The sequence below is a fragment of the Hippopotamus amphibius genome, chromosome 10 (assembly GCF_030028045.1).
Source record: "Hippopotamus amphibius kiboko isolate mHipAmp2 chromosome 10, mHipAmp2.hap2, whole genome shotgun sequence".
Classification (NCBI taxonomy): Eukaryota; Metazoa; Chordata; class Mammalia; order Artiodactyla; family Hippopotamidae; genus Hippopotamus; species Hippopotamus amphibius.
Window position 1 is genome coordinate 57,949,863 of NC_080195.1, and position 27,625 is coordinate 57,977,487.

The following is a 27,625-nucleotide window of genomic DNA, read 5'->3' on the forward strand; positions in this document are numbered from 1 at the left end:
CATCACGGTGTGGAGCTAGGAAGCCGAGACCTGCTGTAGCTCTTTTTGCCCCCACAAGGGAAGACAGCCTGAAGAGAAGACCAAGGTGCAGGCCGGGTGCAGCCAAGGGGGTCACAGAGAAGTGGAGCCAGAGCCACCAGACAAACGACCCACAAGGCCTTTCCACTCCTGTCGTTCAGCTGGTGCACTGATAAGTGTACTTATTATTTAATCCAATTTGAATTGGGGTTTCTATTACTTTCAACCCAAAGCAGGCAAACTGCTAAATTACGCCAAGCCACATGAGGGAGCCTTCTACGTATCTCTTGTTGGATTCTACCCGACCTGCTGCCTGACGCCCAGCCCCCTGTCCACCTGCAGATCTAGCCATGAGATCCATACTCAGTGTTCACGGTTTCATCGTCTACAAATGGTGGCGAGAGACAAAAAAAATGGTACAGTGTGGGGAAACCATGCCCTGTGGCGAGGTGCCCTCAGATCACTTCAGCGCACACAAAATGTCATTTAATTCTTGCAAGCACGACCTTGGCATTTTTGAGGGCGTCCCAGGATAAGACTCCTATAACTCAAATCTGTGTAGCTGATGTGAATTCTAATTACCGAATTGGAAGTTGGAGTAATTAGGGCAAACGTGGTAGCAAGCACTGAGCACCCCTTCCATCATCAGTGCGATGCCCATGGCGTAGAAGAGACCGAAGTATTTGGGGATCCCATACTCCTGGAAAAGCAGAAAGCGCGGTCAGTGCAAAGATATTCATCAGTGACGTCACCACAGAACCGGACACCCATGCTCTGGCCTCGTGTGGTCCCTTAATGCATAACCCACCGTCACGCTGTCCAGCCAGATGTTCTTCCTCTTTGCAGATTCCATTTGGAACCATAACCCTTCCCAGCTCCCACCTCCCTAGATCCACCCTCTCCTCACCATGGCAAAGATGTCCTTGGCTTCCAGGGCTCTTCGATGGAGAATGTCCCGGCGCAAGACTATCAGCAGGAAGAGGCAGCCCAGGAGCAGGTGGCCCAGGTTACTGAGAATGTTGTTGAAGGCACTAAGGGGATGAGAGAGAGACCATGAGAGAGTCAAGTCATCAAGGAGCTTCAGAGACTGAATGAAGGCACAGATGAGCGAGTAAAATCAGCATCCGGTCTTTTCCACTGCTAACCTCTCCGTGAGACTTCAGGACCGAAAATCATCAGAGAGCATCTTTAACCACACTCCATGTTAGGAGGCTTTGCCTGTGATAATGTGTCCGTTTCCTCTCAGGGATGCCCGCTCAGCTTCCCTAACACTGACTCAATCCTCTCTTGTCCCGATGGCACTGGCCGGGAGTGGATCCTAGGAAAAAGAGCCGCTCCGCAGGCGGGCAGTTGGACCAAGCGTTTCAGCTACACTGTGAGACTGAATGCACGTAGATGGAGCCATGTCATGTGTCCATACTCAGCTTTGTAATCATGAATTTCAGGATAAGTGTCTACGGGTCACAGCCAGCAGAATTTCTTTCAGGAAACGGAGACTGGTTCAGTTCTGGATCAAGAAGCCAGGCTCCCAGCTCCCAGACAGACACTCTTTCCACTTCGCCGTGTTCCGGAGGCTGGAGCATGCAGGCCTGGCGGTGAGTCCCAACATCACTAAGATTTGAGGGGCCTTTGGCAAGTCCTTACCTTTCTAACTAAGCCTTAGCATCTTCCTCTAAAAACAGGGGTGGTAATAATCCTATCTCATGAGGTTGCCATGGATGAGGACTGTCACAGCTGGGGACCTGGTATTTTCAAACACATCCCTGCCTTCTCCTCAGGACTATTTCCTAAGGCCCCCGTACCGGAATGGGAGAGGTGTACCTGGTCTCAACTTCTTGATTTCATTCCTCTTTACCCTTGATAGGGGTAGTTTTCTGCAGTTGTTTCTAGCATTTTTTAAAACTGAAATCGCCACACTACACAGAAAGGCATCTCTCATTGCCTCACGGATAACGAGAAGACTGGGCTTACCTCAGGACGCCCAAGGGGTGAGCACAGAGGAAGTTGTAGTAGCAGATGTCCTGGTTGCCAGTGACATTGACAACCTGTAAAGCCAAGAGCGAGAAGAGGAGATGCTGCTTTTCTGCATCCCCTGAGCCTGAAATCACAAAAAGCAGACAGTGCTCACAGCAGTCTGCTGTCAGTGATTTACAGTGTAATCAGGGCTCCTTCTCAGCAGGGGGTGGGCCATTATCTTCCGCCTTTACACAGTACAGACACGTTTCCTTGAAATGCTACCATCTTGGTTTGAGTTGAAATATTCTGCGTCCCTCATTATGTGGCAGAATTCAACTGAGTATGTTTCCTTTGATCTCATTGTAAAAGGACTTTGAACGGATGCTAACATTGGGACCTGCCTATTAGCACTGTCATGGTACGTCCTATTTTCTAGATGAATCCTGGGAGGGTAAGGAGCTCTCCCATCCTCGGCGTGGACTCGATAGCCATAGGGCAGGTAGACATAAGGAGATGTGTGGTCAGTTTTCCATAGGTATCACAATTAAGAACTTTCCTAGACCACAGCACAGCTGTATCTTCTGACAGAGCCCCAAAGTATTCAGAGAATAGTTAGATTATAAATGGTGGCGCTCACACCTTATGAAGTCCTTGTCCTCATCATGTATGAAGTATGGAATTGGCGAAATATTATTACTCTATTGGCTCTCAAACTTGGCTGTACACTGGAATTGCTGTGAGTTTCATCAGTACGGATGCCTGATTCCACTCTGATCTAACTGGTGTGGGGCACAGCTTGGACACTGGGATTGTCAAAAGTCCCCCAGATGATTTTAATGCACAGCAAAGTTTGAGAGTCATTGCATTAGAAACGCTTTAGCCTGGTGCTATTCTAAATGGGCTTTGTCATGTATAATAGACCCTAGACGCGATCACTTAAGTGACCTGGACCCTAGGGTTCTGTGAAGGTGCAGCAGGGATTCTCAAGCTGTTTTAATTATTGTTTTGTTCTTTTAAAATTTATTTTATATTTTCCTTTCCTTTTTACTATTTCATGAGTTTTGTGAAGCTGTTTTTACTTTTACAAAACATATTTACCCTCAAAGGCAGGACACAGGCTAAATTAGACATCAGGTTTCTTTGTTTTGGTCTGGAAATTTATTTATCACCCATGATGATCAAAAGTTCAGACTGGTGAGAAATAGACATAGTTGAGAGATACCAAGACTAAATGAGTACAAGGTAATAATTTCAGATTGGTAGACAAAACAACACAAGTGGTCCCAAGGGATACATTGTGATAAAATGATTGGGAACTAGATTTCAGGTCGATCAAAGACAAGCCAAAGGAGAAATCCAATGGAAACCAAATGGGGAATTAATTCTTGGACGGAGCTCAGGTTATACATTTCTATGTGAGTCACAGCAAAGATCTTTCCCTGCAGTATGATAGCTGGGATTCCAGGGTTCGGGACAGTACTTACTGTCTGGTAGGTGATGACCAGCTGGATCACAGGCAGTGCGTAAAACACAGCAATGGTAATGATGTTCCTAGGCAGGCAGAAAGAACCAGAAGTGGTTATTTCCAAATTAACAATAGAATCGTTGCTCATTTGGTTTTTTTAAAAGCATCCTTTCACTCCGTAACTCCCTAGTTAACTCACAAAAGTGATTAGAAATTGATTATGTAGTTCCTGTTTCTCCACTCTTCCTCTCATACCATTACTTGTAAAACAGTGTAAATAATACTTGCTTCTGGTTTAACCAAATTATTGATGAGGGCCTATCTATTTAGGATATCGTTAGATTAAAAGTGATCAGAGAGTAGGTAAGGGGCGATGGATCTCATGAAGGGGCTGTGGCTCCCTTCGATAGCTCTTAGTTCCAAAGTGATGGTCCCGCTATGGAATTCCACGCGGCCCCCACTGGCCCTTGTTTTCCTCTAGTGTCTGTATCCCAGTAAAAGGGTATCCTTCCAGAAAAAAAAGAAAGAATGGGAAAGGCTATCACAAGTGTCAGCGCGTGTTTCTGAGGGGAAGGAGAGGACCCTGCCAGGCACCTCAGACTCTCCGCTTGGAGGGAGACTGCATCTGTGTGTCTAGGACCATCGCAGGTCTATTTATCATTGGCTGTTGGTATCATCTTCCCTCAGGATGGTTTCCAGCTACCCTGAGATGCTCTAGGCATCTCGTCCCTGAAATCACTGGCTCTCCCAAGAGCAAGAACTGGTGAGAAGAAGGGAGAAGGTGATGACATTAATGTTATCGTATAGTATCTTCCTGGAAGAGGATGTAGTGTGTCTCCCTATGGGATTCCATTACTGTTCTTATTTATACTTATTTGTACTTGTATTTATTTAATTTAGGGCTGGTTGCCTTTGGTAGTTTATTTTTGTCTTTCCTATCGAACGTGGCATGAATCCTTCAGACATCTAAACCTGTGCCTCATTAAACACCGAAACCTGTGATTTGATTCACTTACAGGAATCTCATAAGTAATTGTGGCTTTTACAAAGAAAACTTTAATTTTATCAAGGAGAGCCATAGTTCTCCTGGTCATCTACTCACCAAAAATAGATCTTATATTTTTTGCTGACAATTCTCCGATCCTTCCTGGCCAGATCTGACACGTAAAGGAACATCTGGGATGCCAAATAAAAACAGAATGCAAAACTGTACTTGGATTTCTTGCATAAAATATAAAGGAGAGCTTTACACATTTCAACTCAGTTACTCACTAGGGATTAAAATTATTTAACAAGACTTTTCTTTTAATTTTGCTTTTCCCAGGATGCCTTTAAAAATCCTAGGATTTCACTTGGCTTTAGGGAAATTGGCTGGTGTGGGAAGTCTGTTGGGAGTCGTGAACGCTTCTTAAACCTCAAAAATTGGTTTCCCAGTTTTCAGAGATGCCCAGTGTTTGGTGCCTGAATGACAGGGTTGAAACTGTGCAGTTCGCCGCACCCGCCATGTCCCTTACTGCGTACAACACAATGTGATACACACGAGCCAGAAAGAAATGAGCTTTTACTCCTGAAGGATTTTATGTGTAGAACCAGTGAGTTTTTCCAAGTACACACTTCAGGTGAATCTCTTCCTCCATCTGGTTGGATCCCTTCCTCGTTTCTGTCCACCCGCCACTTCAGACCCTGAGAAACGTTTCAGTCTTCTCTGCTCTTTAGCGCTCTCACTGTCTCCCTCCAGAAAGAAGCGTCAATCAACTGAGTATTGCTTTTAGCACATAGTTAAGTTTTATCTAAGAAGCCCCCTGAGAAATCTGACCTCCCCTGAAGGAAAAACATAATAATAAAGGAAACGGAGGCATTGCTGAAGTTGTGTTTGAGGCCCCAACTTTCCGCCCTCTTGACGCGCGTGGCCCGGCAGAGGTACCTTGGTCCGGATGATGTTCTTATCGCTTTCGATGTCCGGCATGGTGTCGAAGTCACTCTCCTCCACGGAGCTGTCCGTGTCTGACTGGCATGGCTGTCCGCCGTCGGAGGGGGACATCTGCCTGCCAGGACTGCAGCCTGACTCATCTGAAACAGAGGAGACTCACGTGCCTTCCCGAGCTGAGAAGAAGACGGGAGCCCATCTCTCTGTGCGAAAAGCACAGTGCCGACTCATGCTTGAAAACGTCGTGTTGGTAAAAACCAACTCCTCACCCACCACATATGTTCCTTTTTTCAATTCCTCCTCAATGGGCTTCTAATTTGCCTCTTCGCCTATTTTTATATTTAAATCATCTATTTCTAGGGCTGAACACATAAAATAAAGGCAGCTGCTCTGTTAACTATTTGGATGCAAAAATAACATTATGCTTATATTTCATGTTTCATATTTTTAAATATGAACATAAATATATAAACATACACATGCACGTAATTATGTATAGACTGTACCACATGTATGTGTAAGCACCCACGTATCTGGCAGCTATACATTTCTCGTGGATAAAGTATTTGGACACCAAAATCCCCCACATGCCGTATCTATGATTATATAATGGAGACAACAGTCTCAGGAAGAAGAATCCTTGTGTTCCTGTGAATGTTTCCCAGAGCAGATGGGAATTTGTGCAGCTTAATGAGCACATGAGCTGAGCCTACCTTCCGCTTTATTTCTTCTGTTCAGATGGTTAAAAAAAAAGCAAAAACCCTGTTCCCGCAGAGCCAGAAATAAGTCTCCAGCACTGAGCCCACATGCTTCTCAAAGTTACAGAATAACAGGGCAGGGATACAGGATTCCCAGCCCCTGTTCGCACCATTCACCGGCCCACAAGCATCATGGAAGTGCATGGAAGTGCCAATGCACCCCAACTCTAACAAGACAGGGATTAGAATTCTGTCCCCTTCAGGCCACTTAACGTGGCCCTGGGGCTGCCATGTGAATGACTGGGTGGCAGTGAGCCGGGTCGATTATGCAGTTAGCCCAAATGGAAGTTTGTTAGGCTTGAGCCATGTTCACCTGCCCCACAGCCTCAGTCTTCTGACTGCCCTTACTCCACTGAAACCTGAGAATGAAACAGCCGGTCAATTGATGTCGGGCTCCCTGACATCAGACTCTTGACGCATCTTTCACTCCCTAAACTCAGGCTGGGTACGAAAAAATCCCCACGGGAGTTGATGGCAACCATTGTAGAAAATTCTGCCCAGGTGTGGCTAGCAGACTCAAGAAACAGATCAATAGAACCAGAGAAAGTTAGAGCTGGAAGGAACATTCCAGATCATCCAGCCAATTCATCTTCTAAACGAATGATAATCTTATACGATGACCGCCTTGCCCACTCTCACAGTTATTAGTGGCTGGAGGGCCCCTTGTATCCTATTCTTTGGAGAATCAGGAAGCACTTCCACGAATGGACTCATTGTAGGAAATACCTATTGCCCCATAATTGCTCCCTTCAGGGGTGCTGGCAGCAATGGGATGTGACACCGACATATTTCCAGAGCCTGTTAAAAAGAAAAGCAAAGAGGCAAACACTTTACGTCCAATTGCCAAAATGAAAGAACACAGCTCTATAAATAGTTTGATTTCCTTTTCACTGTACTATAGGAGTCTGCCGGCCGATTTTATAGTCTGCAGGCCAACTCTAGCTTGCCACACGTTTTTGTATGGGCCTTAAACTAAACGTGGTTTTAAATGTTTTAAGTGGTTAGGGAAAAATCGGAAGAATAACATTTTATGACAGGCAAAAGATTTTTTTTAAATGTCCAATAGTTTTAATATGGATAACCAAATTCTGGTTTATGTATGAAATGGAATAGTACATAACAATGAAAAATGAACAAACTTCAGGTATATCCAACAGCATTGATGCATCTCAAAACCCCAGAGTTTAGTGAAAGAAACCCCGACAGCAAAGGATGAATACTGTACTTATTACATATACAAAGAGAACAAGCAATCAAGATGAATCTCTTTTGTTAGAATTCACAATTAAAGCGACGTTTGGGAAGGAAAGAGGTGAAGTGCTTTGAAGCGGGAAAAGGAAGGTTTCTGGGGTGCTGGTAATAGTCTATCAATATTTCTTGACTGGGGTAGTGTGACAATTCTTCAAGTTGTTAAACTTAAATTAGTGAACTTCTCTATATCATATTTCGACAGAAGCGTTATGACAGGTAAAACTTTTAAGTTTCCGTATTTATATATAAAGTTCTACTGAAACACAGCCACTCGTGTCTGTGGCTGCTTTTGGCTACCATGGCAGGGCGGAGCCGTTGTGACACAGACGACCTGGCCCGCAGAGCCTGAGATAGTCACCATTTGGCACTTTACAGAAAAAGATGTTGCTGATTCCTGCCCAGCAGTACAGCAGAATCACAAGAACAAAGGAGCATGGGTCCTGGAATCACTGTGAGCGAGGCCACCACTGACCATAAACACTAGAAATAAACTTCTGCGATCGAGGCACTGTAATTCGGAGGTTCATTTGTCACAGCTGTTAGCGGTACCCGGACTATAGCCAGGATAAGCCCTGACAGCAAAGAAATTACTGCACTCCTTGGAGCAAAAATTAATAACAACATGAACTAAGGATGTGCAGAAGTATGGGTTATTTGGGGCATAGTCCTGAGGTAGAATAGGCGTCTGTTGCCAAATGGTTGTTGGCAGTGAGAGAAAAATATTTCTAAGATGACGCTCCTCTAACTTTTCCAGTGAAGTACTCCTCAAAGCAGGGAGAGTGAGCGCCTTCCTCTGGAGCATCCCTCCACCACAAGCCCCCGCGAAAAATGCCTACCAAGCTTCTCATTGGTTACTTGGAAAGATGCTATCCCACTGAGGTTATCCACTTCTGAGAATTAGGAGGAGCTGAACAAAGAGACAGCAGAAACCACAAGTAAGCAGGCATCTAGGCAGTTTCTCTGACTCTGACTTAGTGCCACAATATTTCTAGAAGCCACACTCATCGTGGGGATGCCTGAGAACATTTCTCTGCCCTCTCCTGAGCTCTGTCAAGGATCTGGGATATTGTCAGACTGGTGCGAATTTCAATAAAGTATCTTCTTTCTGAGAGGTGAGATTACTTGTATCACACTACAGGCAAAAAAGTCTGTGAGTTAACTAGTCAGTCTATGGTCCTGTTGCAGAGAAATATATTTTCAGTGAAGACATAACTGAAGATATTCTGTCATATCCTCACTGTGAGTATATTTCCATTTCTTCCTTGAAAATATAGTTTGTTATAGTTTACATTAATGCTACGGCGTGCAACACACATTAAAGAACTGAAAGCCTCAAACAGTTCATCATTTGTCGCAGTCAACTCATTTCAGCACTCAAACTTCATTTCCACTGATGGGCAGTAGAAACATTCACAGTTTTGTGAGCCAATCTGTAGGCTTCATCATGTTTTTACTCTTTGTGGGCCCATTCATTTCCTCCATGAAGAAAAATAATTAAATCCTAATTTCAGAACATTTAGTCAGGTGATGAGAAACAACTCAGTGGCCTTGGAGACTCCAATTCCTTCCTCCTTTTGGTAGCTTAGCCAAGAGTTGGCTCAGCTGGACAGCAAGACCTTTGGCTAACACAGCATTCCTGGCAGGCAAGGCTGTTCCCAGGGCTCTTACAATGGGACTTTGGCATTGTTCCTAGGCTTGGAGACTCCTTGATATAGTTCTTATTATTTAGAGAAAGTGCATGTTCCCTGGCTTTTCTTGGTCTCACCCATGGTACCAACGCCATCTGTACTTTTCATCCAACTTCAGGGCAAAGACACAGGTTCCTTTCAGACTCTTACGTATGAGCGATTCAATCTTTTGAGCACAATAACAGTGTTATGGGAAAATGCCGTGTACGATTCTGACTCACTCTTTTTGGCCTAGGACGGGTGTGGCTGTAGTTTCGGCAGAGCCGCCGCTACTGACTGTGCTCAGTGCTCGCACCACCACCACTAGTACCGCTACTACTGCTATAGCGCATCTATTACTGTTACTACTGCTGCGGCGGCTGCTGTTACTACCACGATCACTGCTCCTGGCTAACGGTGTCTGAAAACTCACTGTGTGTCAGACACGCGTTTAAGTTCTTTCCAAGAATTTACTTTTAATTTTTCAACAACGCTGTGAGGTGGGTACTATCACTGTCACCATTTTAAAGATGACAAAAGGGACGCTCTGAGAGATCAAGTCATTTGCCCAGAGTCATTATAGTGGATGGATCAGTGGTTCAATGTTGTGGTCTCAGTTAAAACTTATCTTCTTAATTGAAAAAAAAAAAATGGAAGGGGTTTTCTTTCAACATACGAAAAACTGGCAGCGAGTGTGCTACCTTTCACGGAGTGCTCATTTTTCAAAAGACACAAGTAGGTTGAGGCTCATTTGCATCTCCACTAGTATCAACTCACATTTGAAAGAACTATCTAAGCACAACCTTTGCTTTTAGATGGGCTGCCGCTGCTTGCCTGCGATTCCTTATTGGGTCAGGCTAGTGTCTTCTTTCTATCAAGGTCATTGTTGGGGGGTCTCACAGAGACCACCGTACTGGTCTCATCCCTAGGTGACGTAGCTTTCACATTCCCCTCAGTATCTTTCACATGTTTCTCTTTTCAAGCCTAAATTCGCTTCTTTTAACCGTTAACTAGGTCCCTGGTTTACAATGTAATTTAAACAAATATTACATGTGCAAATAGTAAGTCAAGAATGATACTAAAATCATAAACCCCAGAATTTTTGGCATTTTCTGTTCCTGGGAAGCCCTCTGGGATGGGACGTAGACACGGGCGTAGGAGAACGCTTGAATTCCGCTGTGGCAGGGGGTTGAAATGGTCTGTGGGAGGCAAAGGGTTTTTGTGTGTGTGATCAAGAGAGAAAAAAAAATGCAGAAACTAAAATCAAAGCAAGCGAGCAAACAAAAACAATCACTGTCTTGTTAGGTGACAATTTCACTAAAAAGAGAAGGCCAGCTGTAGGTTTGTTCAGACTTGGATGATTTCTGCACTCTGCTCTGCCTCCCAGTTGAGCAGGACCTGGTTTCGACGTAGTCGCTAGTCCTTTCACCCCAAGGCAACCACAACACCAGTGGTTCTCTGATGGACAAGAGCATCGAGATTTTCATGACTGCAAAATTGTTTTAAATCTGTGCACTTTTATGTGCACAATTAAATAGGAGAGTGGCCAAAATGGGATAACGGTATTCTGTTAGCTTTTCTAATGTCTAAGACCTTCTTAGAATGCAAAAACCAAAGCACTGCCTCCCAAACTTCAAATATGATCGATGCTCCCAGAAGGCAAGCCATATTTCTATATAGCTGTATGGTATTTAGAAAGCAGAATTAAACAGAAACTATCAGTTTATAGGAGAGACCAGGATATTCTGGCTGGGAATAAGCAAACATGTAAAGTTGTGAATGAGCTCATCTTAATGAGGAAGCTTGTTCTGGTGTGTTTTTCTGCATGCATAGGCCCCTTGCCATCTGTCTGCTTTACTAACTCAGAATAGGATATGCCTGCCTGCTTGCCTGTTATACCAGTTGCTCCACGTGAGGAGAAAATTCATTTCATATTGAGCCTGCTCAGCTCTTTCAGGGACATCCCATTTATAAGTGTCCTGCCCCCTGCTGTCTCTAGGCTCTCCTCTAGAGAGGGAGAGGGAGTCTCCCTCTAGGGCCCACGAGGGAGTCAGAAACGACATGAACTAGCTAGATTTCATTTTTATGCCAGTTGGCTACCTATCCCAACTAGTGTCATGTTGCATCTCAGAAGTTGAGGAGAGGACTTCCCTGGTGGTACAGTGGTTAAGAATCCGCCTGTCAATGCCGGGGACACGGGTTCGAGCCCTGGTCTGGGGAGATCCCATATGCCATGGAGCAGCTAAGCCCGTGCACCACAACTACCGAAGCCTGCATGCCTAGAGCCCGTGCCCTGCAACAAGAGAAGCCACCACAATGAGAAGTCTGTGTACCGCAATGAAGAGTAGCCCCCACTCGCCACAACTAGAGAAAAGCCCGTGCATAGCAACGAAGACCCAAGGCAGCCAAAAATAAATAAATAAATAAGTTTATAAAATATAAAAGTTGAGGAGAAAAATGAAGAAAACCGCTCATCTTTGCAGAAGGAGGTAAAAATGAAATTCCTCTAGAATAAAAAACTGGGCAAGTACAGTCAAGGAAATTTGGAAAAAAGCAGAGTAGAAGGTCAGGACTAGAGTCTGAGGCCTGTTGCCAGAGAGCCTGAGGATGGCCCGTGCTCCCCGACTCCTCTGTCCTCAGCACACCGCTCACCTTATCCCTTCCAGACCCTGCTCTTTGCTGGGAGGCTGATTCAGCAACAGCTGCATCCAGGGAAGGATCTGATTGGCCATTTGGTTCTTAAATATACAGACTTGGCAGGTTTGTCAAGCTCCCTCACTTGAGAAAGTACCCTCCTCTTAGGCTGTACCCAGGTTCCTGGTGACGGCTCACGTGGTCCCAGAGGCCTGGGAGTCATGCTTCATCCGTCTCTCTTTCAAGGCAGTAACTGAATTTCTGTTAGGCTCTTGAACAACGATGTGAAGTGTGGGGTTTCTCCACTGATGGAGTCACTGGAGGAAATGTTTTTAGAACACAGAGCCTTGCCTAGTGCCCCTCAGATGACCACAGAGGCCCCTGTCCTAAGTGACAAATGGAGACTACAGTGTCTGTGCATTCACTTCACAGTGATAGCAAGTCCTGTCACGGCCTGAAGCTGCTCTTTACCAACCCCATTTCCACTTCACCTGCACTCTAGGGTCTTATCTCCTTCTTTATCTCACGAAGCATGAAAGAAGTTCCTTTGCTTTTCAGTTCCGTTGGAGCCAATGTCAACATTTAATGCAACTTAAAAAGCTGCAGGCTAATCAAAAAAGAAAAAAAAAACCCAAAACAAAACAAATGCAGGGGAGCCAACAGATTTTCCAAATGCAGCCTTCCTATCACTGTAAGTAAAACAGAGCTGCTAACAATTTGGCAAATTGTAGGCACCTGGCTTCATTTCCGCCACCTCAGGCTGCCTAGGGTGAAAGCATCAGGCCAAGTTCCTCGGATGTCTAGCTCCACGTTGATTGGGGCAGACAACATGCCAAATCTAGTGGGATCCCCCTTTTTAGACACTACTCCTGGCATTTTTTTCTAGGCACTAGCCTCCAGGGCATTTCCTATAGCTCTGAGCTCCATTAAACTTCCTGTAGCTTCCGTGGGCACACTGATCCTGGCCCTTGGGAGACAAAAAGGTTTCTGTATCCTTGCTCCTCTCCAAGGGTGCCTTCCTCGAATCTTTCACAATCGTTTTCAGATAAGGTGACTCTCTTGCTTTTGTCTCTTGTTCCAGGCTGGTTTCTCAGTGCTCTGTTTCATAGGATTAAGAGTCACCAACTGGTTCCTCCCTAGGGTAGAGCTTGTCCTCTCTGTCCTTGTTGGAAGCACCTGAGTCTTGTCTCACCAGTGATCGTGTGTCATCTTTCCCCACAGCCTCTCTGCATCACAAAGGTTCCTTGCTTCCTCCTGACCTCAAAGCCCTTGTGGTGAACATGCCTCTTTGCTACTTCCTAACTAAGCTGGGATTTTGTTCAGGTATCCTCATCTGCGCCTGGCAGCCCACATTTTTAAATCAGTGATTCTCAGTTAGGGGGAGGGGTGGGGAGGAACGTTTCACGCCCAAAAAGACATTTGATACTGTCTGGGGATATTTTCAGTTGTCACAGGGAGGGAGTGTATTTCTGAATTCTAGTTGAGGTGAAGGACATGGTTAAACATCCTATAATGTACAGGGCAGCTTCCGAAAACAAGGAATCATCTGGCTGTAATGTCAGTCATGTTGAGTTTGAGAAACCCTGGTCCTAGAAAAAGATGACCTCACCCTTATTTTAAAAGCAGGCTTGATTGATCTGTAGGTAAATAGATTACTTTGCAGTGACTGGTCTAGCGACAAGTACGTGATCCTCTCTCGGCCAATGAAACATGAGAGAAGTTGCTAGGTGCTTCTGAAAAAGTCCTTCTCTCTGGACATTGTCAGATGAGGACCCATCTCAATACCAGCTCTGGGGGCAAAGCAGAGCCAAGGGAATGCCAGGGAAAAGGACCAGAGCCACTGGGCTCAGTGAATCCTGAAGCCACCCTTCTGCTCAGCTTCCAGGGAGAAGAGACACTCTTTATAGTGTTTAGGTATGTTTGAGATAGACTTTGTTGCTACCTGCCGCCACATGAATCCAACTGATGCATCTGTATTTATTTATTTTTTTTGGTCACTCATACATTTCTGCTTGCCATCTGAAGGGTCCCTCTAGCTCTTAACTAATTTTCAGAGCCTTCCTGATCTTGGACAATGATTTGGCTCAAGTCCCAGCTCTGTCCACCAATGAGTCGCTGTTCAGGAGACCCTTCTGAATATGAAATTCCTTGAATTATCATTGCAATAATGAAATGACTTCATTCATACAATAAAAACAACAGACCGTCCTTCACAGAGCACCTACCAGATCTAATCAAGCAGACTTTCTAAGTCGGACTAGGCCTAAATAAGAGGAAAACCTGGAGAGCAGTGGAGGGAAAAGGCTGAGATCCAGAGAGGACATTTCATTTTAACATTCTATGAATAAAATAGAAAGTAGTACTTAGCATTTTAAAGATACTAGAGCAGGTGTTCTTTTACATTCTTTTACATCGACCGTTGAGTGTTCTTAAAACCAATTGCCTAGATGGCTGGAAAAATAGACACGTTGACATTAAGGAAGACAAAAGTCAAAGGAAGGTGGGAGAAGCAGCCCTCCAGCAGAGGGAGAAATACTCCTGCTGGGTGTGGTAGGGGGTCACTTGGTGTCTTTCTAATTTAAGTGTAGAAAACACAGAACTAAACATTTGCTGCATGTGACTTAAAAATCAAGACTCACTTCATCATTCCTTTCCCAAATGATCACTCTATGCCAAGCAGCCTGTGAGCATTAACTCATGCTGATGTAGGCTTTTCAAAAAATAGGACATTTACAAAAGGTACAAACTTCCAGTTATAAAATATAAATAAGTCCTTGGGTTGTAATGTACAACACGGGGACTAGAAGTAATGATACTGTATTGTGTATTTGAAAGTTGCTAAAAGAATAGATCTTAAAAGTTCTCATCAGAAGAAAATACTTATAACTGTGTGGTGATGGATGTTATTAGATTTCTAGTGGTGATCATTTTGCAATATATACAAATATAGAATCATGTTGTACACACCAAACGTCTACAATGTTATATTTCAATTATATCTGTTTTTAAAAATAAGGACATTTAATTTTTTTTAAAGATTTGATAAAAAGATCAAGGAACTGAATTCCTTTGTTCAATCCTCAGAGTAGAAGAAAGAGCATATTACAATGGTTGGATAATCAATCACTCTGGATTTCCCAAAGTTATTATACTCTATTATACTCGCTAGTCTCAAATATTTCAGTTTTCTAGATCCTTGCACAAAAAAACCCCTCTATCTCAATTTGGGAAAAGTAAGCTCTGTACTAGATTTGACACAATAAATTCTTACCATTGTTCACAGACCAGCTCTGGGATAAGATAGATATGAACAATTTATGTCCTAGAAAAGATTAAACTTTTTAAAAAGATGAATTGCTGACAAATGGGCTGTGGACAGCTACAGGGAACACTCCAAGCAAAGGCTCTTAGTGTGAGCGCACAGCCGTGATCAGCTATATAAACTGGTTCTCTCTGGCTCTGCTTTCTGTAGAAAGACTGCAGATTAGACCATTCTGGGGGGATTGGGCTGGGGCGGGGTGGGGATAGGCATCAAGAGAGGGTTTGGAAATCACAAAAATCAGAGAGACAAAAGTACCAAATGGGATGTTGCCACATACTTGACATCAGCTTGAATTGAAACCAGGGATTTTTCTTACCGTCATTGGAACCAAAGCTTCCATCAATGGATTTTCTGTGAGACCTGCAAACAAGCAGATACACATGCTCCTGAGACAGCAAAAACTTCAGCATTTTACTTTTGTTCCCTGTAGACTTTGTTGCAGATTTGTCTGCTAGCATCTCTTAAAAATGGGCCTTTGGATATGTAGAAATTGGAACTCTATATGTTGCTATATAAAACAGAGCAGCCACTTTGAAAAACCGCTTGGCAGTTCCTTAAAAAGTTAAACCTAGAGACACAATATGACCCAGCAATTCCACACCTAGGCACATACAGGCATAATATATATATTAAGTTCATTAATTTCCATATTCATTTTTTTAGATAATTCACATGCCATAAAATTCACCCTTTAATGTGCACAATTCAATGAATTTTCGTATTTTCACAAAGTTGTACAACCATCACTATTATCTAGTTCTAGAACATTTTCATCATCACCCAAAGAAATCTCAAACCATAGCAGTGACTCCCCATTCTGTACTCCTCCCAGCCCCTGGCAACCAGTAATCTACTCTCTGTCTCTATAAATTTGCCTATTCTGGACATTTCATATAAATGGAACTGTACTGTATGTGGTCTCTTTGTCTTCTTTCACTTAGCATAATGCTTTCAAGGTTCATCTGTGTGGTAGCATGAATGCATATTTCAGTCTTTTTATGGCTGAATAATATTCCATCATATCGCTATACCATGCTTACTTTGTTTACACTTGATGTATATTTTGATTGCTTCCACTTTTTAGCTATCATGAATAACACTGCTAAGAATATTTGTGTACAAGTTTTTGTGTGGGTATATGTGTTAAATTTTCTTGGGTGTGACCTAGGAATGGAAGTGCTAGGTATGAGGTAACTCTGTGTTTAATTTTTTTTTCTAAACTGTTTTCTACTGTAGCTCTATAGCAGGAACTAAATATTTTACATTCCCACTAGCAATGTAGAAGTTTCTAATTTCTCCACATCCTTGCCAACTCATGTTATTTTCCATTTAAAAATTTTATTCTAGCCATCTAGTGAATATAAAGTGATATCTCATTATAGTTTTTTAAATTAATTAATTAATTAATTTTATTGTCTGTGTTGGGTCTTTTTTGCTGTACACGGGCTTTCTTTTTAGTTGCAGTAAGTGGGGGCTACTCTTCGTTCTGGGGTGCGGGCTCCTCATTGCCGTGGCTTCTCTTGTTGCGGAGCACAGGCTCTAGGCACATGGGCTTCAGTAGTTGCAGCACATGGGCTCAATAGTTGTGGCTCACGGGCTCTAAAGCTCAGGCTCAATAGTTGTGGCACACGGGCTTAGTTGTTCTGTGGCATATGGGATCTTCCTGGAGCAAGGATCGAATCTGTGTCCCCTGCATTGGCAGGCGGATTCTCAACCACTGTGCTACCTAGGAAGCCCTCATTATAGCTTTGATTTGCATTTCCCTGATGGCTAATAATATTGAACATCTTTTCACATGCTTATTGGCCATTTGCATATTTTCTTTGGAGAAACATGTATTCAATTCAAAAAATGCTTATTTTTAAATGAGGATATTTTTCTTTTTATCATTGAGTTGTAAGAATTCTTTATATAGCTTGGATACTAGACTCTTATCAGATATATGATTTACAAACATTTCTCCAGTTTTGTGTGTTGTATTTTCACTTCCTTGATAACGTCCTTTAGAAACACAAAAGTTTTCATTTTGATGAAGTCCAATTTGCCTGTTTTTTTCCTTTCTTACTTTTGCTTTTGTTATCATATCTAAGAAACTATTACCTAATCCAAGGTCACAAAGCTTTATACTTATATTTTCTTCTGAGAGTTTTATAGATTTGGGCTCTTTTATTTAGATGTCTGTTCTATGTAGAGTTAATTTTTTTTATATGTTGTGAGATGGGGTACAACTTCATTCTTTTTCATGGGGATACCCAAGTGTCTCAGCACCATTTGCTGAAAAGAAGATCCTTGTTCCATTGAATTGTCTTGGTACCCTTGTCAAAAATCAATTGACCATAAAATGCAAGTGTTTATTTCTGAACTCTCAGTTCTGTTCCATTGATCTATATGTCTTTTCCTTACCTATATGTCAGTGTCAGAGCTTTGTAGTTAGTTTTGATATCAGAAAGTTTAAGACTTCCAACTTTGTTTCTTTTCATGATTGTTTTTCCTATACTGGGTTCCTTGCATTTCCATGTGAATTTTAGGATCAGTTTATCAATTTTTGGAAGAAAGTCAGCTGCGACTTTCATAGGGATTGTGTTGAATCTATAGATCAGTGAGGGGAGTATTGCCACGTCTTTTAGCTGTAACACATTATCACAATCTTAGTGGTTTAGAACAATACAAATTTATTATCTTGAGTTTTGGACGTCAATTCTAAAATGAGTCTTACGTGGCTAAAGTCAAGATATCAGCAGGGCTGTATTCCCTCTGGAGACTCCGGGGAGGCTCCGTTTCTCTGCCTTTTTCAACTTCTAGGGGTGGCCTGCATTCTCTGAGTCGTGGCCTCTTCCCTCAAATTCAAATGTATTACTCCAACCTCTGCTTCCCTCATCACACCTCCTCCTGTCTCTCTTGCCTTCTTCTTATCAGGACCCTTGTGATTAATTATACCCACCCAGATAATCCAGGATAATCACTGTAACTTATCACATCTGCAAAATCTCTTTTGCCATGTAAAGTAACATATTACAGGTTCTGAATATTAGAACATGGGCATCTTTTGGGAGCCATTATTCTGTCTACTATGCCATCTTAAGGATATTAAGTCTTCTAATCCATGAACACAGGATGTCTTTTCATATATTTAGGTTCTCTTTAATTTCTTTCAAGGATGTTTTGCAGTTTTCAATGTACAAATCTTATATTTAATTTCTTAAAGTTTTTCTTAAGTACTTTATTATTTTTGATGCTATTGTAAATAGAATTGTTTTCTTAATCTCATGTTTGAACTGCGCATTGCTAGGGTATCGAAATGCAGTTGATTTCTGTAAATCAATCTTATATCCTGTAATCTTGATAAACTCAGAGTTTCTTTTTGGAGGTGATGAAAATTAGTTAGTGATGATGGTTGTGCAACTGTAAATATACCAAAACCAATGAATTTTTAAAAGGGGGTGAATTTTATGGTCTATGAGTTATATCTTAATAAAGTCATTATTTTAAAAACCAGGTGTATCAAATGGAAATGTCTATCAAAAATTAAAATGTGAATTGCCCTCTTCCCCCCAGATGAGCCTCCCTTTTGGATGGGAAGTTGGAGTGAGGGGAGAGGGAAGAAAAGTTGGGGGCTATATGTGCCCGTGCTTTGGGACATGTTCTTATTTACCTCCAGATGGAGGCTCTAGAAGTCACACACTCCTAATCCTGGTATGTTTGGTGGAAGGACTTCTCTTCCTACCTCTTTTGTTCCTAGACACAGTAAACTCATTCCTGTCTCAGGGCCTTTGCTCTTGTTCTCTGCTTGGGCCACTCTCTCCCTAAGTCCTCACATGGCTGGCTCCTTCTTGCCATTCAGGTCTTGGTTCTGAGAGGTCTTGCCTGCTGAACAAATCAAATCTAAAGTAGCTTCCCCAATCCAATCATTCTCTGTCCCACCACAGTGTTTGTTCTCCTCCTGTCACTAGCTGAAATTATTTTCTTTATTAATTGCTTGCTTGCTTGCTTATATGTTTTTCCCTTGTACAGTGTAAGCCCTATTAGAGCTGGGATCTAGACTGTCTTGTTCACCATTGTATCCTTAACCTTTAGGACAGGGCCTGGAACCCAGGAAATGATAACTAAATATTTGTTGAGTGAACAAGACATGTCATTCAGGAGAGTAGTTACAACTGGGTCTGATTGTTCTAGTTGGCAAATGAAGCTCTACTGAAGTCCCTTAAAAGAAACAATTTTAGTGATATTAACTAGCAAGCAATTATATGAAATCATAAAAGATGATGTGTTTGGACTGTGTTTGTATTAACAGACTTTACCCACATTTGCCCTAGGTTTTGGAGCTGATAAAATTCTTTATTAGAGGAGTTAAATGGTTTACAAAGCTAGGGTGAGGCAGGCAGTAGCCAATGAACGAAGGAAAAAAGAGTGAGAACTGTGCTAGATTGATTGAAAAATGGCTGCACCTCATCTTGTATACAGCTCCTTCAATCAAAAATGAAGTCTATACCTTCATCTCTTGCATCCAGACCAGCCTCATCACTGTTCTGGCCAATAGAAAGAGGGGGAAGTGATATCCTGCCACTTTTGAACCTGCTTCTTAAGGAAGCCTTGCATTCTTTTGCTGTCTCTCTTGGAGATACTATAAACCAGGGCCAGGCTGCTGAAGGATGAGAGGCAAAGTGCAGCTGAGGCCTGTCTAGAAAAGCCGACTCCTCGCTGACCTGCCAGTTGACTTCACTCTATGACCTCACCCAGCTGAGATCTCTGAGCCTAGTTCAGATTAGAAGAATCGTCCAGCTGACCCACAGATTTGTGAGCAGATGTAAACATGATTGCTGTACACCCCTGGAGTCTTTATGGTTGATTTTTATGCATCATTCTGCTGGCACTAGGTAACTGATACAGGAATCAAGGGAAGGATGAGTAGTCAGGATCATGCAATTTGAACTCAGCGTCTGGCAGGGTGACTGAGAGGAAGGAATAAGAGACATGTATGCAGTGCTTGACCCAGGGGGTCACTGCAGGGGCTCCATAAATATTTGTTGAATAAATTGGGGCTGCAGGGTGGGAAGGGAATGGAGTTTAGAGTTGAGCCAAAAAATGTAAACAAAACAAAACAAAACATAAAAAACAAAAAACAGCATAAAAACATTTTGGATTCTCAGCTCCCTGAGAGCAGGAGCCATGCCTCTAACAAGTGTTTTCATCCTGATCTCACAGCACCTACTACAAACTGCACACGTACTAGTAATAAGGTCCAGCAGCTCAACAAGCAAATGGCATTCTGCTCCAGGACTGGCTTCACTGGTTTTGTAGAAAACTTTATGTCTGCTTAGTTCAAAGAAGGAAGAATCTATTAGCATTTGTCTCAGTCTATTCCCCTATTTAGACGCCAAGTAGTTCTTATGTCTCCAGATTTCTATTTTCAGTTTGCCTATATTTGGAAAGAATCTATGCTTGTGCAGTTGGCAGCAGCAAAGTAATCTGGCAGCCAGAGATGTCAACAGAGCCTTGGGACCCACATTTCAAAAGCTGTGCTCGCTTCAGCAGGCTGAATAACAACTTGAGAGAGACTGATATCCAGCTATTAACTTAACTTTTGTCTGTTTGTACGTTGGTTATGTCTACTAGGTGACTAAGGAGGTGAAACCTATTTTCTAAAATCTAAAACATCAGCGGCAGAGACAATCTTCCTAGGAGAGGCAGAAGAGATGAACTTCTTTTCCCATGAGACTGGAGCTCATCCGAGTTAAAACTGGCAGCTTTTTGGACCACTTTTCAATTGAATTCATGCTGGGTTCCAGGCTTTGGACCTGGTCTCCTTGATTACGACTGACCTGCCCTGACCACTCCAGACCCATCTTGACCAGCTTGCTTAAGAGCTGAGGTTCTGGAGCCAGGCTGCCTGGGTTCAAACCCCATCTCCTTCACTTACTGGCTGTCAATTCTTGGTCAAATGGCTTAACCTCTCAATGCCTCAACTTCCTTAACTGTCAGATAATGATAATACTACTACTTATTGCTGTGGGGCTTTAGATGAGATAATCTACTCAGAGGCCCCAGCAGAGAGTACATATTTGTTCAGTATTAGTGATTATGATCTGATAAATTAATGAGCTGATAACCAGTTAACGTCTATATACTTTCCACATATAATACTGGCCTGTAGATGGGAGTTTTTGTTTTCAATTTTTGTAAATTAATTAATTTATTGGCTGCATTGGGTCTTCATTGCTGCTCGCAGGCTTTCTCTAGCTGCGGCCAGTGCAGGCTACTCTTTGTGGTGTTGTGGCTTCTCCTGTTGTGGAGCACAGGCTCTAGGCACGCACGTGGGCTTCAGTAGTTGCAGCATGCGGGCTCAGTAATTGTGGCACACAGGCTTAGTTGCTCTGCGGCATGTGGGATCTTCCTGGACCAGGAATTGAACCCATGTCTCCTGCATTGGCAGGCGGATTCTTAACCACTGTGCCATCAGGGAAGTCCTGTTTTTAATTTTTTATTTGAAAATAATTTCAAATTTATAGAATAAGAACTATAAGCTATAAGAATAAGAATAGAACATAGAATACCCATATATCATTACCTAGATTCACTTACTGTTAGCATATTATCCCCTTTGCTTTATCATTCTGTCTCTGGGTGCATGTGTGTTTTCATATATATGCATATGTAAAAATTTTTTTCTGAACCATTTGAAAGTAAGTTGCATATGTCATCAACTTCTATGCCTAAATATTTCCAAAGAATAAAGATATTCTCTTCCATAACCACAGTGTGGTTGACAGATTTAGCACATTTAACATTGATATGATAATCTTATCTAATCTACTGTCTGTTTTACAGTTTTGTCAATTGACCCAATAATGTCCTTTGTAGCATCTTCTTCTTCTTGGTAAAAGATCCAGCCTGAGATCAAGTATTGTCTTTAGTTGTCACATATATTTAGTCTCCCTCAATGCAGAACATTTCCATAGCTATCTTTTGTCTTTTGTGATACATTTTAACAGAATGTTCATTATTTTGAGTTTGTCTAACTTTTTCCTCATGATCATATTAAAAATGTGCATTTCTGGCTGGACTACTGCAGAAGTGATGCTGCGTCCTTCTCAGGGTGCCACATCTCAAGGCACACGGTGTCCACCTTTCCCTTGGTCAGATTAGTTTTCGTCACCCTGTCAGTCGTCTAATTTCCCCACTGTATAATTACTATTTTTTCCCTTACAACTACTAAGGAATTTGTGGGGATACACTCTAAGGCCATGCAAATATCTCCTCATCAAATGTTCCTCCTAGTTTTAGTATTCATTGATGATTCTTATCCTGATCTATGCAAAATGATGATTTTCCAATTCCAGCACTCTCCTTATTTACCAGTCAGTGTTTAGTGTTCTGCTGTAGGCAAGAGTCCTCCCTCCTGTGTGTCAGTAACTGCTAATGGCTCCTTTCTCTAATGTGTATCTGTTTTAGTAATTTTGTGGAGTTTATTAAATGTATGTGAGTAATTTTGGTCTTTCTTTCCCTCCTTCCTCCCTCCCTCCCTTTCTCCCTTCCTTTCTTCCGTTATTGATACGGACTCATGAATTTCTGTTTTTCTCAATGGTTTATAATTCACTAGTCTCCTTAATTATTTTGGTGCTCAAATTGTCCCAGATGTGGTCCGTGGGTTTTTGAAATCAGTTTCTCAATTGTAAAGCTTCATAAGCGTCACAGAAGGGAGTTATTTTTGAGTCAGAGGTAGGCTTGTAGTACTGAGACAGTTGTATTGCTGTGGTAGCCATGAGGTTTTTCTACAGATGAGGCTAATCTTGCCCAATAATCTGAAAGCTCTGTGCTGGCTTTGTTTTCTTTAGATGCTCAAGAGGAGAGAGAACATTTGTTAATTGGACCTCCCGCCATTCCTTTGTAGTTGGTTCACAGAGACCACAACAAACTACGGAATTCTCAAGGTTCAGGCCTCCTCAGGGATACAAGGAAAGACTGGAGCTCTTTTCACTGGGGCTCCAAACTCTTGGGAAGGGAAGTTTCCTTGGTCAAATTACAGCATGATTATCTCCTTTTTTTCTCTCAAGGAACATTTTACTGTAAAAGTGATGCTGCAGCAGTAAGAAAGCAGCTGGTAGTGTAGTGTCAAAACATATTTATTACTCCTGCTCCTTATTATACCTCAAAATTTATTTTAGGCATTAATTGTACTTTTTGATGGAATATTTAAAGCTGTTTCTAAATCTCCATGTCAGGTAGAACTCATTTTCTACATTCCATAGGCTCTACATTGAGTATTTTCTGATCTAAAAAATACCCAAGCTGTCTTTCTGTTGAAGTTTCATTAGCTAAGAAAATAGCTGACACTACCAGCACTTACTTTGTGCAGGACATTGATGTAAACACTGCAGATATACTGGTCTATGAGGTAAATTATTACCTCATTTTACAGATGAGGAAACCGAAGCACAGAAAGGTTAAGTAGCTTGCCCAAGATCACACAGTTAGTGGCTAAGGCAGATTTGAATCCAATCAATACAGCTCTAAACTCTAATGTGCTAATTACTAAGCAGAGACAGGAGAAGGGGGTTGACATTTCTTGAAATTCTTAACATACCTGATATAATGAAAACCCACAACAAACAGGTATCCCAAGTAGAAAGAGAAGAAGATGAGGAGACTGAGAAGGATGGATTTCATGTAAACGGATCCTGAGGGAAGAGAAACAGCTTTGGTCAGGGTGTCCTCTGGAGAAAAGAGGACCATGTTTGCGACAGGACAGCTTCACGGGCCCATCTGCATCACACCCATTCTTACATCCTAAGATAATTCCATTCAAAGCATCGAAGCTATTGGAGGTCACCTAGACATTGTCCATAAATGGCTGCCTTACACAGTGGTGACTTCCTCAGGGAAGCTGGGAAGGGATTTCCTGTACACAACTTCATAATTGACTTCCCTTTCTTTCTGCAAGGGATTTAACAAAATGCTTTGATTCTCTCTTCTAGCTCTAAAGTAAACACTAGTTTTCTTATGATGTTTCTCTGGAAGGATGACATTAGCATTGAATGACATGATAGCCTTCCTGACATAGGAATCTCTCCACTGAATCCTAGTACCCAGACTGACCTTTAATGGAAGGAACAATGGTAACTTTAAGGTTCTTTGCACGTTGTAGATTCCAGGTATGGTTCTTCTTTTCTGGTTAAAAAGAGAACAAAGAACAATGGATCAGATACTAGGTTCCTGGCCTCTCATCTGAATAGTTGTTTAAAAACTGTCCAGAATTAACTCTGGTTTCTGAATTTTCTTTTAGCAGAAACTATGTGAAAACCCAACCCCAAACCTTCAAACCATCGAAAACACCTTTTGGTTAAAACTTTCAATTTGGCCTTTGCTTGGGTGCATTTAGTAGCACTAAGTGATGCAACTGCAGCCTCCCTTCATGAATGAAGAAGGCTTGACCCTTCTCCTGACAGCATATGTCTCAATATGCCACAGACATCTGAAGAAAACAGCTGCAGAAATAGAGAGCTATTTCATCTTTTGGTTTGCAGTTTTTAGCCAGTGAGAATTTGATTTTTCTTATATAGCCATTAAAGGACTTGTAGTTTGCCACGAACACTGGACACTGGCTAAAGTGTAGAGCTATGTCATCAAAGGATACATGAGAGGGCGGGGGGTGAAGGGGAAGCTGAGACGAAGTGAGAGAGTAGCATAGACATATATATACTACCAACTGTAAAATAGATAGCCAGTGGGAAGTTGCTGTATAACAAAGGGAGTTCAACTCGAGGATGGATGATGCCTTAGAGGACTGGGACGGGGAGGGTGGGGGGGAATCGAGGGAGGGAGGGAATACAGGAATATGTGTATAAATACAGATGATTGAACTTGGTGTACCTAAAAAAAAATAAATAAATAAATAAAAAAGATACATGAGAAGAAAATTCAGCTAAACAATGACAGAATGATGTTATGCTCAACAGTACACACTCTCCGAGTTGATCACTTACGGCCCATCCGCTGCCGGGGGCGGGGTTCTGCATTTTCAGTCAACAGCCTATTCCGTTCCCATCTAGTCAGTGGGGAGGCATCCATAACCACTTGTTCTATGCCTAAGAGCTCACACGACCCCTGTCGTTGGGATAAGTTGCCCTGCTTTGCTTACTTACTATCTTGAAAGGTACAGCTTTGGCAATGGGAATTGACAGCTCTGAAGTTTCCTTGGGGATCTGATGACTACTGATAAGTGGCTCCGTTACGGCTAGCTACCAAAATGAGCTTGGAAAACGGACCTCGATCTGTGGTGTAAGATCATTACTTCACAGTAGTAAATATGTGTTGAGTAAAGGACCAACTGAGAACATACCTCACATGGTCTGAGGAAGTACGAGACTTTGAAAAGATTCAAGGCACTCAATGGCATTTGGTTGTATCAATAATATCTTGAGATCTATTATTTTCTTCCCTGTATTTTTTTCTGAAGTATGTCTCAGACTGCCTTGCCAAGCCACTGCTAATGACCCTCGCTTAGTGAGAACTAGAGATGGTTGGAAAGGGCTGGAGGGGGCCAAAATGATCTTTTGGCATCTTTCCATTCCATTCCATTAGGTTTTTCTAAATAGTCAAATATTTCTCACTGTTGCTTACCCTGGATGAAGAAAGATCCTCCACAGGCATAATCTTCAGGCTTTATCACAAACACCACAAAGAACTGCTCACCTGGAAAATCCTTCTTCTGCATAAGACATAAAGATAGTGAGAAGAAGGGAGAAAGTCCTTAATGGTGGGGGCAAAAAGAAAGAGGAAAGAGAAGAAAAGTAAAGTTCACCCCTGCTCCCTGACTCTTTAGAAGGGGTCTCACAGTCCTGTGATCTACTCCAGGTTATCCACAATAAAATAATTGTTATATCCAAGAAATTATGTAAATACACTGTTCTGATTTCAATCTGTCTTGTGTCCACTGGAGTGCTTAGAATTGTAATAGATCCCATATAAACTATGTCAACAGCCTGTTTAATAATTAATACTTGTATGTCAAATTCTTTAATAAACTTTATTTTTAGAGCAGTTTTAGCTTCACTATATTGTTTTTCTTATTTTAAAATTTAATGATAAATGACTTTCCTAAAAGTTGCACAGTCAGCAGTTAAATAAATAATTTAGGCTAGGGAAGCAAAGACTCAAGTCAGGAGACCTGACTTATAGTCCTGGCTTTGACTTCCTCTAAGTGGGCTACTCTGTGTCCCAGTTTCTTATCCATGAATGAAGCATGGTTGACAAGATAATCTTTAAGGTCCAGTATATTTATACAACTCTGTTTTTTTTATTATCCCCAAATTTCTGATATTATGTTTAACCCACTGAGAAAATGGACCAAGATTGAATCATGCGTCCAAAAGAGAAGTAATAATTTACTGCCAAACACATTCAAAGTGAGAATGTACTGAAATGCTTTGTACTTCATTAATTTAGTGTCTGGATGATGTAAAATCTGAGTTTTCTACTATGGTTATTTTTTTTTTTGTCCTTTTTAATGTGGGACCACATAATGCTGATGTGCTAAGGAAGAAAATACTAAAGACAAGAGCAGATATTTGAGATATCAAGTCTGACACATTAAATATTAAAGCCTGACTAATAGAACTTTTTAGGTCTGATACTGAAATTATAGTTAACCTCTCCTCATTCATGGCTTGCTATTCAATAAACAGTATCTCCTTACCTAGAGAACATATAAAACTGCAGGTACCTCAAGGATTACTCTAAAGGCAGGAATAGATCTCTTAGAAAGTATGCTGACATGGTGTGTATACATTTTTGCTATAAAATTATCATTGAAATAATAATTATAGTGCCAAAAGGGCAAACTTCAGAACAAATGTGGTTCATATTCCTTTGAACCTGTCTATTCTGTCCAGAGTTGAAGTTCTTTTTTGGTTACTATTACTAGTACAAATTATTAGAATTTTTTTTTTTTTGCAATTGAAGTATAGTTGATTTACAATATTGTTTTAGTAGAATATGTTTATTTTAAATGGATCAGATAAACTTACTCTAAATTGGCATCCCCCTTTGAGTAGATTGGAAGCTTTTGTCCTTACCTCTCTAAGCAATCTGTCAGACACATGTCCCACTGCATCACAGGTTCTCAAGATTCCCTAAGGGGAACAGGGCACCTGGGAGAGTAGCACTGTCCACTATCACCCAGGCTTTGATTTCAGGTGTAGCAGTCTTTGTTTTAACATCAATCAGAAAGGAAAGAGACTCAAGGCACACAGTGAACGGCAATCCCTTAGGCTTTTCTATGTCCAGTAGGTAACCTGACTGTTCCAGCAGGTAATCTGATTATAAATTGTGCACTCTCTTTGACAATAAAAACTACAGAAGCGATGTCTCACCTGTAGGGTGATGGCAGCTTTCTTGGTCATGGACTGATAGACACCATTAAATTCCACATTGTGGTCGAGATCATACACCGGGCACTGTAACATGCAAGAGAGATAAAAAAGGAACGCATCACTAATGTCATAGTATACATACTACACATACCACCTGGATCTCAGGGGAGGGCGGCCCTGCTGAGGCAGAAACCATGAAGTGTTTTCCCCCAGAACAGTCATGAGAGTCCTCCCCAAACTTGGTGCTTTGTCCTCTCAA

The 27,625-nt window shown here is 41.9% G+C and overlaps 1 protein-coding gene across 1 annotated transcript in view; it reads right to left on the reverse strand.

Annotated features, from left to right (window-relative positions):
• Positions 1 to 27,625, reverse strand: part of SIDT1 (SID1 transmembrane family member 1) — a 93,632-nt gene that overhangs the window by 20,693 nt on the left and 45,314 nt on the right. The window contains exons 6-17 of the mRNA XM_057696472.1: positions 27,367 to 27,450; positions 25,616 to 25,703; positions 24,092 to 24,163; positions 23,580 to 23,673; positions 15,315 to 15,358; positions 6,851 to 6,922; positions 5,364 to 5,509; positions 4,542 to 4,615; positions 3,459 to 3,525; positions 1,990 to 2,063; positions 926 to 1,049; positions 601 to 718 (exon numbers count right to left, since the gene is read on the reverse strand). Of these exons, the coding sequence (XP_057552455.1) occupies positions 601 to 718; positions 926 to 1,049; positions 1,990 to 2,063; positions 3,459 to 3,525; positions 4,542 to 4,615; positions 5,364 to 5,509; positions 6,851 to 6,922; positions 15,315 to 15,358; positions 23,580 to 23,673; positions 24,092 to 24,163; positions 25,616 to 25,703; positions 27,367 to 27,450 (1,057 nt within the window). The remainder of the gene's footprint in view (positions 1 to 600; positions 719 to 925; positions 1,050 to 1,989; positions 2,064 to 3,458; positions 3,526 to 4,541; positions 4,616 to 5,363; positions 5,510 to 6,850; positions 6,923 to 15,314; positions 15,359 to 23,579; positions 23,674 to 24,091; positions 24,164 to 25,615; positions 25,704 to 27,366; positions 27,451 to 27,625) is intronic.